At 35.1% G+C, this 15,160-nt stretch overlaps 1 protein-coding gene and 1 pseudogene across 1 annotated transcript; one reads left to right on the top strand and one right to left on the bottom strand.

Annotated features, from left to right (window-relative positions):
• Nucleotides 1-609: 609 nt before the first annotated feature.
• On the top strand, nt 610-1,569 carry LOC101965111 (olfactory receptor 13C4-like; annotated as a pseudogene).
• A 12,329-nt stretch (nt 1,570-13,898) lies between these two features.
• Or13f1 (olfactory receptor family 13 subfamily F member 1) lies at nt 13,899-14,861 on the bottom strand. The gene has a single exon (XM_005340392.2). It carries the CDS (start codon nt 14,859-14,861, stop codon nt 13,899-13,901), a length of 963 nt encoding a protein of 320 aa, XP_005340449.1.
• Nucleotides 14,862-15,160: the final 299 nt, after the last annotated feature.

Genomic DNA, 15,160 nt, shown 5'->3' with positions numbered 1-15,160 from the left:
GATGGTCATATCTAAAAAACACAAAATAAGGGTGAATTATTTCTATGAGATCAATGTATAACTTTGAATGGATGTTAAATTGCATTGTATGTGGTTCAATTTGATATGATAAAATGGTTGCTCTGTGAAAATTTATTTGACTAAAAAGAAATTCAGAGTTTCAGATAGAAAAACAAAAATGCAAACCTCCTTTGAAATTAAGAATATTGCTTTTAAACATTGAATCAAAATTTCTGTCCTTGTTTTCTTTTGCCTTCTTCACTGTTCTCTTACTATACTTGACAAAATGAAGAAGTCAGATTTGCTTTCTGAAATATTCTTGGGCTTTTAAAAAAGTCAACTGGGAGTTTCTTCAACAATAAGGAAAGTTGCTTTTGAATTTGTTTATGATTCTAGAGAAATCTCCAGATAATGGAAACATGACATAGAAACTATCAATATCTTCATTTCGTATTTTTAGCACAAACACTCTTGAAGATGACAGAATGACAGCTTTGAAACATTCTATCACCCTAGAGAAACGATTCTACAAGATGTTTGTCATATTTGTTGCTTGACCCTGAAAATATTCTGTGTTGGATGTTCCTTTGACATCCTGAAAGCAGGGACATGGATAAGGTAAACCAGACATTGTGACAGAATTTATTCTTCTGGGACTCTCTGGTTATCCCAAACTACAGATCATTTTCTTTGTTCTGATTCTCATTATGTACCTAGTGATTCTAACTGAAAATGGTGTTCTGAACACAGCAAACATCTTTGATTCCCATCTTCACACTCCCACATATTTCTTTGTGGGCAAGTATCTCCTTTCTGAATATATGCCACACATGTTCTTCAGTACCCTCAACATTTGTGAGCTTGATATCAAAGAAAAGGAGTATTTCCTTCTCTGGATGTGCAGTACACATGTTCTTTGGAATTGCCATGGGATCCACAGAATGTTTTCTCCTTGCCTTGATGGCTTTTGATCCCTATGTGGTCATCTGTAATCTTCTGAGATATCCCATCAACATAAACAAGGTGGTATGTACCCTGATGGCCTCAGTATCATGGCTGTCCAGTGAAATCAATTCAGCTGTGCAAACATCTTTTGCCATGCATCTCTGCCTTTCTGTAGGAAGAACATTTTCTACCATTTCTTATGTGAGATCTTAGTTGTCCTCAAGGGGGCTTGTGCTGATATATCCCTCAAGATTGTAACCCTACATTGTGAATCATGTGTCAAATATGGCCTTCCTGGTTCTTTCACTACTGACCATTTGCTTGTCTTTTATGTTCATCTTCTACACTCTCCTGAGAATTAACTTAGGCACAGGGAGACACAAGGCTTTTTCCACCTGCTCTGCCCATCTGACCATCATGACCATATTCTGTGGTACCATCTTCTTTATGTATGCAAAACTCATGTTCCAAGACTTCCTTAGGAAAGACAGTTCACAAGCTATAGGGGGGCTTATTTCTGTCTTTTATGGTGTAGCGACCCCTGTGCTGAATTATAGCTTTAGAAAGAAAGATGTGAAATCTGCTATGAAATATTTGCTATTTCGGTAAGCTGTTAAACAGTAACAGCAATGGGGAATATAGGTCTTTCATGTGTAATTAGCTCAATCTAGAGATTTCATAATATATACAAATATCTAAACACCATATGGAACACCATTAATATATATTTTTATTATTTGTTTTTAATATAAATTTGAGAAGTATTCTATAAATGGCATCATTGGGTAATCATAGAGTACCTTACTTAGGAAAAGCAAAATATTAAAGAAACATTTTTATTCGTTGCCTTTACTAGTCCTGTGCAACTAGAATCTCGGAGAACAGAAGTTTGCTATACAGCAAGATTTTAAGAGGTTCTGATCCATCTGTCTCAAAGACAATGAATTTCTTTGGAATCATCCCTTGTGATAGCTGGAATGAGTGTTTCTGGTGTATTTGTGGCATCTGAGTGGAAAACATCATAGATAGGCTTTGAAAGCAGATGGTAGGAGTGTAAATTCTATTATATCACAAACTACTTAAATAGTATTGGGCATGTTATTCATCCTTTCTAAACTGTTGTTTCCTTGTTGTCAAAAAGGAGTAAATAAAGCCTGCTCCTGTGTGATTGTCAAGACAGTAAATTGCACAAAGTGCCATTGTAGTGGCATATTCATTGTACTTCCCTTTGTAGAGGATGTTAATGTAGACTTTTCCATAGAATCAGAGTTTAGGAATTGAAGCAAATATTCTGAATTGAATATGAAAGACCTACGTACCACTTCTTCTATCAAGCACCAATTATTAGAGCCTGGCATCTCTCTCATGGAGTCTTTATATAAATATGAACCAGCATTCCTCTTTGCCCTTTCTCTGACATATTTATATAAGAAAAGCATCATGGTTTCTGTGGAAAACTGGGGACACTGTTCTAATTCATCTGAGATAAGAAGGTTCTGCAAAAGAGCCTATTTGAGGTTTGGAGTGTCTGGAAAGGCAGAGAAATTGACATGTGGCTCCATGAATGGAGGCTTGCTGACCTATCTCCCTCTAGGCTCTTTACCAGTGGGAAAATTGGTGTAGAAGAGATCTGGGATGTGTTTTTGAGGACCAAAAATAACCAAATGATTTTGAGTTTGCCTGAAGGTTTCACTCAGTATTTCCTAGAATCAATCAATCAAAGACATTATTTTACCATCACCAGAATATTATTATTAACACAGAAAATAATACAACTATTATCTAATTTTGTGGTCAGCAAACAATGATTGGAGCAAAATCAGACGTAGCATTTGTTTTTGTGTGGCAAAACAAGATGTTTTAAGCTCATTTTGTACTTTCCCATCTTACTTCTTGGAAGCTGTCATTTCTCTAAGAGCCCTGGCTTTTTGAATGGAGTGTATATTTAGAAATAGTATCTCACTGTTTCCAGAATGTCATTTTTTCTAGGTTTCTCAGAAAATGCAATTATGAAATACACACACACACACACACACACACACACACACACACACACACACCCATACATATACATATGCTAGAAATTGAACCAAGATATGCTTTACCACTGAGCCATATCCTCAGCTCTCTCTTTTTTTTTTTTTTTTTGAATTTTAAAACAGGGTCTCACTAAGTTGCTAAGAGCCTTGGTAAATTGCTGAGTCTGGCCTTGAACTTGTGATCCTCCTGCCTCAGACTTCTGAGCTGGTGAGATTACGTATGTAATTATTTTAATAGTTATCTTAATATCTATCATGTATATCATATTTAATAAAACCACAAGTTCATTCCAATGCATTGGAATACTAAATATTCCAGTATTTCCCCTTTCGATATTCATACCCTTCATCTCCAACAGTGACGCATTTACAGGGCTAAAGTGAATACTAAAGAAATGAAAATCACCAGCAAGTGAAAACCAAGGAATTACCAGAAATCACATAGGTCTGGAAATTATTTGATTTCCTCCTCAAGGTTAGAGACCTTGTTTTCTGCGTATGGCATATTTAGTAGAGAACAATATGAGTCTCATCTTAATTATGGGCTAAACTATCCTATACGAGAGGCTATTGTAGATTTGCCTCAAAATTCTTTTCAAAAGTCTAGAATGAATGAAACTCATCTGCAAGGAGTTTAACTGCCTGCTCAAACAAAGTGCAGCATTTCAATGTTCTTTTAAGAAAAAGTCAACAAAATCCAGTACTCAGCAAAGTAAATTTCATAATATCTGGAATCCATTAAAAATTTTCAAGATATGCAAAGAAGCTAAGTAATATAACCTGGTTAATAGAAGACCTAGAAATGGAATTAGAGGACAAGGAATTTAAATGAGCTATAACGAATACAATAAATGTGTTGAATTATTTAAAGGGAAATAGGAATATAATGTGAAAGGAAAATGGGGAAGACACTATTATTCTAGAAGTAAAAGATTCAGTTTATGAACTTTTTATTTTACTCTTTCAGTATATCAAATGTTGAGTGGATGGGGTTAATAGCAGGGCAGAAACTTTAGAAGTAATGAATATAAAAATAAAGACAAGGCAAAAGAAAATATACTACAAATGGGCTGGGAGTATATCTCAGCTGTGGATTCTTGGCCTATCACATGCAAGACCTGGAGTTCAGTCCTAGAATCACTAAAAAAAATCCTAAATGAACCATAGATTTAAAAATTGACTAAAAATTAAATGAATAGACCCTCAAAGAGTTGTGGACATTACCAGACAAGGCAACATGCTATATTTGAAGTCCCAGGAGAACAAAGAGAAAAGAGGGCCAACAAAATGTTTGAGGAGATAAGTGACTAAATATTTCTCCTATTTTATGGAAGCTAGAAATCCAAAGATCTAGACTTTCAGGATAACAAAACAAGGAGAATGTCAGGAAAACCACAACCCCAGATATTACTATCATGTTGCTGAAAATCAGCAATATGTACTCAGGCTACCTTAAATTCGTTAAAAGATTCTCTTTCTTTAAAAATAAAAAGACATCTATAATCCCAGAATAAAATAGAGACAGAATTTGAAAGATCTAAGAACAGGGCCAGGAACCTCCTATGATAACAATGGTTTTCTGATAGGCCATAATCCCATGTATCTGTATAGTAGTGAGGGTGGAAATAAAGGCAAATTTATAACAAGAGTTAATTTGCTGAAGCCGCTTTTAATCTTTGTCCCGAGAGCGATTTCATCCTATCTTGGGTTTGTGACTTATTGAGATTTTAAGCTTTTGGCAACCATAAACCCTAAACACTTCAAGATTTACTAGTTTTCATGCAAAGCAGATTGACTTGAAATGGCCAGAAATCTGTACAAAGCTGTCATAGTACTTACTGCCGTTATTTGTCTTTTCTGCATTTTCTCCCTTCCCTCTTTCCTCCTCCTCTTTTTTATTCTTCCTTAATATTTTAGGCATAATTTATTACAGAAAATTTTAACAAGTGTTCCAGGTGACTTTTTGGTCTAGTTAATTTAGGAAAAATTGGTCTAGCTTTTTTTCTTAGGTTGAGTTCTCAGAACAAGCTCAGAGAAAATTTTGATGCAGAACAATTATTAAGGAAATTTTCCGAAGGAAAAAAATGGTATAAGAGGAAGCAAGCAAAGCTGATATTACAGGCCAGTGTCTCAATGTGTAACTTGATACCCAGAGGAAATTTAGAATGTGACACCTCGGAATTCTGATACCACACACAAACTAACTAGCTTGAGTGAAATAGATTTTAAGAATGAAAAGGTAACCATATAGGCAATCAAATTTTCTACTTACTAGATACCAAAATAATATGAATGAACATTTCCTCACCTCTCAACTTAATATAAAGTCAACCGAACACACTTTGAGAGCCCTTGTGTCATTTCTCAATAATTGGTATTATTGAGAAAATGTTGACTCCACAGGAATATAGAAGATCCATGGGAGTGAAGAGTCAAATGTTTTCACATCATTTAAGTCTGCCATCTAAAGTGTTGGGACCTAGGCCTAAAATCAATTAGAAACCCTCACAAATTCCCTTCAGAGTTAGCATTAGACATTACTGCAAATGTCTCTATCCTTAACTTTTCTAATTTGTGAATTGTCCTGCAATTGACTGTTTGCAACAGAGACCATCAGGTGTGTGATTTCATTCTGTAAACATGAAGATCAAATAATAGCTTCACATGAAAAGATTAAACATAGAATAAGATTGAATCTGAAAAGAAAGTACCTAAACTTTCCAAGATGAGAAAATAAATGACAGCATTAGATGCATCAGCTAAATTGTGCTGTTATTTGTGGTATTTGTTACAATGCTTTTGGAATGGGACATAATGATAGATCGAATTGTTTCATTTGAAATACAGCTTATTTCCCAAAGTAATCTACATTCAGTGTAAATGATCAATATGATTTGGTTTTTCTGAGCTTTATAAATAGATTTCAGACAGCAAGAGTTGATTTTTCTCAATTTGCTCAGGTTTCTTGTTTTAGAGAACAGTAAATATGAATATTTAATGAATATTTAAATATCTTTAAAATGTTTATTATGTATAATACATATGAATTAAAATTGATCAAGATTTAAATTTGTGTGTAAATCCTGAATTTCACTGAGATTTTTCTTATATATTGTATAAGGAGGAAAATATCTATATTTGAATTTATTTGAGGATTAATAAGGCAATTTGTAAGGTACCATGTTCATGCTAAGTGTAATCTTGTAAAAGTCAGTACTTCAGACTATCCCAGACGTTTATATCCCATGAAACAGCAGAATGATTAGTACCTAATTATGTACTATAACAATGATACATGACTCCCTATTCATCTTTTATCAACTTCAAAAGGAAAATTATTAAGTATGACCACTTGTGGAGTTATCTACAACTTATCAAACAGTATTATTCCTTAAATGATGACTTATGTGATATTTTGATAAGTCCTAAAATAACTTTGAAGGTAGGTATTTTTCTCCCTTTTTGATATATAAATAAATTAATCTCAGCGAGATTAAAAATCTGTCCACAAAACTAAATGGAATCAACGTTGGAAAACTTGTATTGAATTTAATATATATGCAATGGTGTGCATATATACTTAAAATATCTGTTGAATCAGAATCTAGGAGGAATGAGAACATTCATGCAGAATGGTCAATATAACATGTGACATCAGAACCCGAGCAGGATGAGATGTCCAAATAAAGAGTGATATTGACATGGGGAACCAGAGGTAGCAGAGTGAGGAGGTCACCCACATGCCCAGGCTGCCTCAGACTAGTTTTAGAACCCAAACATGTAAGCACGGGCATCCACATGGCAGGGGGAGGTCTGCCATTTTTAGTGGAATGAGTAGGATTTAGAGCCTAAGGAGGGTGAGGAAAGTGTCCATATGGAGAAGCTCTGAGTGTGTAGTCAGAGTCCAAGCAGGGAGAAGTAGGCATCCTTTTGGGACTGTGGATGAGAGTATATGTATATGTATATGTATATGTATATGTATATGTATATGTATATGTAATAAAATAAGGAGACTCAGAGTAATAAAATATTCAAATACGTTACAGATAACATAAAGCAACTTTTTCACTACCCAAGTAAAGACTTAAATATTAGAGAGAGAGAGAGCATGAGCAAGCACTAGAATGAAACCTGTAGTAAACTATTGAAATTGGAAACACAGGTATGAACTAGTGGTTTTCAATATTAAATAGAGGTGAAAATTAATAAAGGTAGAAATGTATATGTGTACAGTGTGTGTGTGTGTGTGTGTGTGTGTGTGTGTGTGTGTGTGTGTGTGTGTTCCTGCACTGTCCACTGAGAGGGCCGAGGAGCAGCAACTTTTGGTTCCAGAGACTTCTTGTGCCGTTGGTCCCAAACCCCATTCCTCATTTTCCTTAACATTTGTCTACAAAAAAAGGGCCCACCTCACAGCTTGTTTTACTGACAAGGTCAAGAGAATGTCAGATGAACTTTCTGTCTTCAGATTTCTCTAGGTGTTCTCTAGTTCAGGAACTTTTCCCCTCTGATTACCAGGAAAATAAATTTCCATTTAAGGCTTTCTGAGATGAGCCTTAGAGTTGCTCCTGTTATGTCTGTGACTCGGCACATCCTGGCTTCTCCTTCTGCCATTCAGGCAGCTCCTCCAGCAGCTTTGGAGCCTGCACTGTTTCCTTCCATCTCATGATGAGTGGACCTGAAGATTCAGAAAGTCCAGTGTTCTCTTTATTTGTGGTCATACTATGCCTGATGCCTCAGTGCCCTTGACTCCAATCAACATCTGCTGTTTCTTTTCCCCCACTCGCTCTCTGAGTGGAATCTGAGTAATCCATTCTTATCCTAAACACAAAACTTATGACTTAATTTCTTTCTGTCCCCTTGTCCCATGCTCATAGAATTTTTATTTTACCTTCCAGATTCAACACAAGGCTAATCATTGCCACAAAGCCTCCTAGGTTCAATTCTTCAAATGATTACTTTCTCCTATAAAATCTTCTGCATTCTGTTTACATGATTAGAGAATGAAGGAGTAGGAACTTAGAACGTTGTAATAAAATTTTTCCCTAACTTGCAAAATTCTTCTTTTAGGCATAAGACAATTAAATTTTCAGTGTGGTACTCCTGAACTGAAAAAAGGTAATTTAGAAAAAAAATGTATTTTTGAATCAAATATACCTCGTTTGGATCCTAGATTCACTGTTTATACATTGTATGAATTGACCATTTGCTTCATCCATGAACTTTGCTTCTTCTCTAAAAATTGAGAATATTAATACCTACTTTTCAGATTTATTGATAGTCTTCAGTGAAGTAATAGGTATAATTATCAAACACAGTCCCTGGCAAAACAAAATTAAAATAGTGCACAAATAATTCTTTTTATCCTTTTTTTTTTCATTTTGTTTGTATCTGTAATGTTCTCCAATTAAAGCATAGACTACAGATAGTACTTTAACTATGGAATATGATACAGGGAGATTTTCTTATCAAAATTGACTCTTGGGTTTTCTTAAAAGGTGATGAAGCAACAAGGCCCTGGAATTTAAGATTGGCAATAAAAAGATGAACTGTAAAAAAAAAAAAGAACTAAAGGAGATAGTTGTCTGTATATTATACATTAACAATTCCTTCTAGCTATAGTAGTTGATATACCCAACTATGAATGCTCAGAGACATGAGGTTTGGATTTGGAGGGATATTCTTGCTTTATTATCATCTGATTTCTAGATTTAAACTTGCTATCCCTAATGATCTTTCTCTTTACTTCATAGTAAAAACTGACTTTCATGGTCAATCCTCATCTTTAACCAGAATTAATCTACCTTTATGACTCAGCCTTTCAAAATATTACTGCTGATATATTCCACACTGATGCTAATATACAGCTCTGGGAGGATGCTGAAGGATGACTTCTTTTTTGAGGAGGTACCAGGGATTGAATTCAGGAGCACTTGACCATGAGCCACATCCCCAGCACTATTTTGTATTTTCTAATAGAGACAGGTTCTCACTTTTTATGAGGCTGGCTTTGAATTCATGATCCTCCTGCCTCAGCCTCCCATCTGAGCAATCCCATCTATAATCCCAGATTATACTAAGATTACAGGCATGTGCTGCTGTGCCTGGCCCAAAGGGTGGCTTCTAAGTTCAGATTTTTGATTCACTACAGTCCAGCTATCATTTTATTTCCTAGTATATAAATATTTCCAAGTTGTGGAAGTGGGCCCAATTCTTCTTCAGTTCCCCACGGTATCTGAATACCCACTAATTTAATAGGAAAGGTGAAGGGACACACTGAGTGGAAGAATTGAAGCAAATAAACAAAATAGTTGCAGTTATAGGTATGTTGTGAGGAAATTAGCTTTAGACAAATTGATTCGGGTTGAATTAATGCTGCAAGTTCTTTTAATTATATTATCTGTTTTAATAGAGATGTGGCCTGTAAAGTAAACTGGTACAACCACTGTAGAAAGCAATTTGGGTGTCATATTGGGAGTCATAAAATTTTTGTACTGAGAACTATAGAATTTTTCATTGCCTTTGATGATGTAAACATACTCCTAAAATCTATTCTAAGATAGAATCAAAAAGAAAATCCAGTCACATATAGGAGTGTGTTCATATCAGCATTAGTGATGGCAAGATGCCAGATTCTGTATTTAGAGATAAAGAACAGAGTGGCCATATGTTTCAGTCAGCTTTGTATTGCTGTGACCAAAATACCTGACAAAAACAATGGAGAGGAGAAAAAGTTTATTTTGGCGTACGTTTAGCAGAGGTTCAGTCCATGGTTGCCTGACTCCAAAGTTTTAGGCCCAAGATGAGGAAGACCATTATGGCAGAAGAGTGTGATGGAGGGAAGCAGCTCAGGGCATGGAAACCAGGAAGTAGAGAGAGACCAGCGATAAATTATAAACCCCAAAGTCATACCTTCAGTGACTGACTTGCTTCCTCCAGCCACATTCTACCTGCCTACAGATACAACCAGTTAACCCATATCAGTGGATAAGTCCACTTATTAGGTTACAGCTCTCATAACTAAGTCACCTTTGAACATTCTTGCATTGTCTCTCACATAAGCTTTTGGGAGACACCTCATATGCAAACCATAACACTACACTTTCATGTCATCCCTGCATGGTGACATATGAGAATCTGCCATAATGAATGAAGGCTGAATAGAACTTCTCTTTATTACTAAGACTCACCAATCTGTTAATCTCATCCAGTTTTTTGATTTTAAGTACCATTTGTATGCTGAAATCTCCCAATTTATATCCCTAGTCCTAGTCCTGGCTTATCTAAACACAAGACTTGCTTATTCATGTACATCGTTACCGTATTTAATACAGAATTTGAACTTAATAAACACATGATACCCTTAAACACATGATAATTTCCTACATATCCACCTCACCTGAAGTCTTTCTTCTTTTAGTGAGTGATAACTCCATATTTCCCACTTTTTAGGCAAAAGCCCTTGAGGTCATCCTTGATGTCTCTCTCTTATACCCATATTTAATCCTTTATCAATCCTCTGCCTTCTCGGCATAGCCAAACTATGAATATTTCTCACCATCTTCATAAATATCACTCTTGCTTTAGCTAACTTTTTTCTTTCAGAATTACTACAGTGGGTTTTCAAAGTCTTCTTGGTTCTATACTTATCCCCCCATAAGATGACATCGATATAATATACAAATGATTCTTACTAAACACACAACAATACCATCATATATCAATATGATTCACACTTTAATGAACAGAGCTATGGATATCAGATTAAACTCTCACATACCATTTTTTAAATAGTTTCTAGGATTACTCTGCAGTGATTGTTTTTTATTGATAGAAATATTATATTATTATTATATTACTAAAAATATTTAAGTAGCCTTTAAAATATTTTCCCCTCTATGGGGCTGGGGTTGTGGCTCAGTGGTAGAGTGCTTGCCTAGCATGTATGAGGCACTGAGTTCGATCTCAGCACCACATATAAATAAATGAATAAAATAAAGGTCCATCAACAATCAAAGAACATTTTTTTAAATTTCCTCCTCTAATTGTATGTAGAATTCACTTTTCAAGTTAAAAATGGCAAACTTGATTTTTATCTATTTTCTATACAAAGATTGTTTCCTCAAGCAAAGCAGAGGAAGTCTTGCATTTGAACAGTTCTTTGAATAATAGCAAGTGGTATATTCTCAAAATGTCATATCACTGAATTCTCATTTTCCCTTGTGCTTTGTAACAATGTTCTGGTGGACAACACATTTTTTTTCTTAAATTATGATCAGTTCTGGTATGTGATGTTCTCATCTCCTTGATGCATATTTTCCCACCTACATTAAGTAAAACATTAAGTAACATGGTTCAATATTTTCCGCTTAATGCTCACTGTCAGAATTTTCTAAAATTCTCATATAAAAATCACTGGATCTCATAAAATATACAGATTAGCAGATTGCTCCCCTGGAAATTCAGATCTGATGAATATAGTTTGAGCCTGGGTATAATATCTTTAGCAAGCATTTTAAATAATCTTTATTTTCTGGATGGTTTGGGAAATCTTTAAGGTAGATTAAAACAAAGTATCACAGATTATTAGTGGGTTTATGGGAAATTACCAAAGCAACAAAAAGTATTACATCAAAAATCAAATAAAACCTTATTAACTTGAACAAAGAAAAATAAAACCAGAAATACTTAGCAATAAACATTAATTACACTTTCATAAAACGAATATGTGGGTGAGTTCCTATTTCCTGTGTGATTACAAAAGGAGGTAAGCGTTTGTTCTGAGCTCACAAGAAAATATTTGCTACACAGAGGTGGGTCACAGTGAGAGACTTCTTAAGCTTTGGAAGCAGTGTTGTTCTCTGAGAGCTTACATGCAATGAGGGGTCAAAGTAACTTTGTCCATTGAAGACAATCACTGGTGTGAGTGAAATAGCCAAGGACACAGAATATATAAATATTGCAGACAACATGAACTTGATGTTACCTGAGAGAAGCAGAAATGAATGTGATGCAATCATGTGTGTTGCATCTAGAAACTGTTTCTTCTCATAATATAGAGCATTTGTTACAGTAGAGGCTGATCATCCTGAGATGTGAAATAGTGATGCAATCAAAACCCAATGCAGGATTACATTCACAGTTCCATATTGGGGATGAGCAACAAAAAATACCTGGATGACACAGAAATTAACTCCATCTTGACTTTGGTTGTTTGGACATGATGATTCTTGCAGAAGCATCTGAAATCTGAGGACACTCTCTAGGCTTGTGGGGATCCAATCAAAATATTGGATTTTGCTTCTGGACAGTTTCTTATAGTGCCCTATAGGCAATTCCTTACTTATCTACATTAGTTAACAATACAAATAAAAACATCAGAAAAAAAAGATGTCTGGTGGAGCAGATGAGACCTAAAATTTTCATGTCAGTACTTTTGATACAAGTTTTCTTTTTATTGATATAAATAAATATTATAAATTTGTGTATGCCAACTACTTGGATTAAGTAAAATTAGTGTATTTGTGAATTGGTGTGAAGATTGGATGAGTAATAGGTTTTAACATTCCTTTCTCCTCTTCAACCAAATAAAATTATCACATGTTGTTACTGTTCTGGATAGGGAGGTATTTAAGGATGAAAATAAAAATAGCTGTGTTGCCTTTTATTCATAATAAAAATTTCTAGTCCATACTTTTGGAGAGACTCGAACTGAGCATTTGATATTTGAGAAAGACAAGTTTTCTCATTGTGCTAAGGGCACTTTGATTAAGATCACCAGCAGAGTTCCTACTCAAATTCTTTCTTCACCCATCATGAAGACATTCCTAAAAGGATTTCTAATCAGCAAGTTCTGCCTTGCTCAGACTTGGATGTTGTGTGATAATTGCCTTTAATTATTGCCTTTCTTAAACCTAAGACTCAGAGAAATGAAATACCTTTTTTATCGGATAAAGCCATCATCCACATAACTCCAAGGAACCTTCCCTGATAAAGAGGATATATTCTACACACATTGGCCTCCTTTCCCCCCAGCTCCAGGGAGAGTGTAGATACAAGGAAAACCATATCAATTTGTATTATGGTGAAAGTATAAGTAATATAATTTTGTTCACATATATTAAGGACAGCCATGAATATTTTTCTATAATACATGTCTACATAAATAAATCATTTTTTGTAGTGTAATCACTACAGGATAGAGCTCTTTTTATCCTTACCTTTCATTGGTCAAATATTCAGCATGCTAAAATAAAAATAAAAATAAAAACTGTGGGATAGTGTGTAAATTAATTCACTAAGACATGCAAGTACAATATGAGAGTACTCTGACCCTAGACCTATATAATAGTTAAAGATGCCCTGATTGTCACCGTACTGTACTTCATCCTTAGGATTATTATTGTGCACAGTTTTGTTATGAGACTGTTGCACATTCACTAATTACTCATCCCCACATACACATCCCAAGTAAACAAAATCATACTTCATCATATATAACATCATATATATTTCCGATTTTAATATTTTAGAAACTATAAAGAGCTGAAATTGATGATGTTGTGGTTTATGATATATATGCATATATTTACTTAATTTAAAACATCTAATTTTTTAAGACAATTGCAAATTATTAAGAAAAAAATCATTTCAAAAATTACCAAGTTCTAAATTTTACATTTTTATTATATGAGTTATTTTCCTGAGTATGCCACAGCTGGATTCTGAGATTACATAATAAGTAAAATATGAAACAATAGTCAATTGTCTAATATTACACTGATATTCAATAAATGCTACTATCCTGGAAATATAATTAATTCTGTGTAAATGATTCATTTGTACAAAAAGTTTACAAGGCAAATCAGGAGAGAGGATATAATGGTGAGATCCTATTGAAAACAAAATGCACTCTTTCTAATATTTGAGGGTGGAAATGAAGACATTTCTAAAAGTATTTCTAATTAGCAATTTCTTCACAGCCACTTTTACTTCTTTGTTCCGTAGACTATAGATAATAGGATTCAACATGGGAGTTAATCCTGCATATACCAAAGCCATAAATTTATCTATTTCCTGTGAATTTACAGCTGATGGCTTCAGGTACATGGAGAGAGCTGTCCCATAGAACAGAATCACCACAGTCAGGTGGGCTGCGCAGGTTGAAAAGGCTTTGCTTCGGCCATCCATTGAGCTGATTCTCAGGATGTTGGAGAGGATAAATGCGTAAGAGATACAAATCAGCAGCATTGGCATGGGAAGAAGGAACACACTTATTGCCAGCATAATTAATTGTACCACGGAAGTGTCTACACAAGCCAGTTTCAAGATAGCTAGAATTTCACAAGTGAAATGATTGATGATATTGTTACCACAGAGAGACAGCTGCAGCACAGGCACTGTTTCTACCAGGGCAGTGAGGCAGCCTGTCACCCAGGAGCCAGCTGCAATCTGCACACAGACCTTCTTGTTCATGATGAGAGGGTATCTCAGGGGGTTGCAAATGGCCACATATCGGTCATAGGCCATCATGGAGAGGAGTACACATTCAGTGGAGCCCATGGCAAGAGAGAAGTACATCTGAGAGGCACATCCTGAGAAGGAGATAGTGTTTTTCCCTGAAATAAAGTTTGCAAGCATTGGGGTAAGAGCAGAAGAGGTGTACCAGATGTCCAGAAAGGAGAGGTTGCTGAGGAAGAAGTACATGGGGGTGTGCAGGTGGGAATCCAGGACAGTGATAGAGATCAAAATTATATTGCCCAGCACAGTGCTCAGGTACATCAGCAGACACAGCACGAATATGATGACCTCAACTTTGGGGTAATGAGAAAATCCCAGGAAGAAAAAAGCTGTTACAGATGTCCAATTTGCCTGGAACATTTTATTATGTTATGTTCATTTATAGATGCACAGATAGGTTAACATCAAATATTATATAGACAGTGAAGGATTCCCTCTTTGCATTTTCTGGCATTTTTTTTCCTTTATATGAATCTGTGATCTGTGTTTCAATGCTTCTCTATGTTGGTGACAGTACCATAATACATGTTAGAATGATCTGTCATTATTATAATTAATCAGGAAAACCACAAACCCAAACCCAGATTGTTACTTTTGCTGCAAAACATTTTTTGTTTGTTTGTTTTTGGTAATATCAAGAGAGAGTGGGAGGAGGATTA

Source organism: Ictidomys tridecemlineatus, chromosome 4 (genome assembly GCF_052094955.1).
Source record: "Ictidomys tridecemlineatus isolate mIctTri1 chromosome 4, mIctTri1.hap1, whole genome shotgun sequence".
Classification (NCBI taxonomy): Eukaryota; Metazoa; Chordata; class Mammalia; order Rodentia; family Sciuridae; genus Ictidomys; species Ictidomys tridecemlineatus.
The sequence above is the reverse complement of the archived record's forward strand: the minus strand, read 5'-3'. Positions and strand labels throughout refer to the sequence as shown.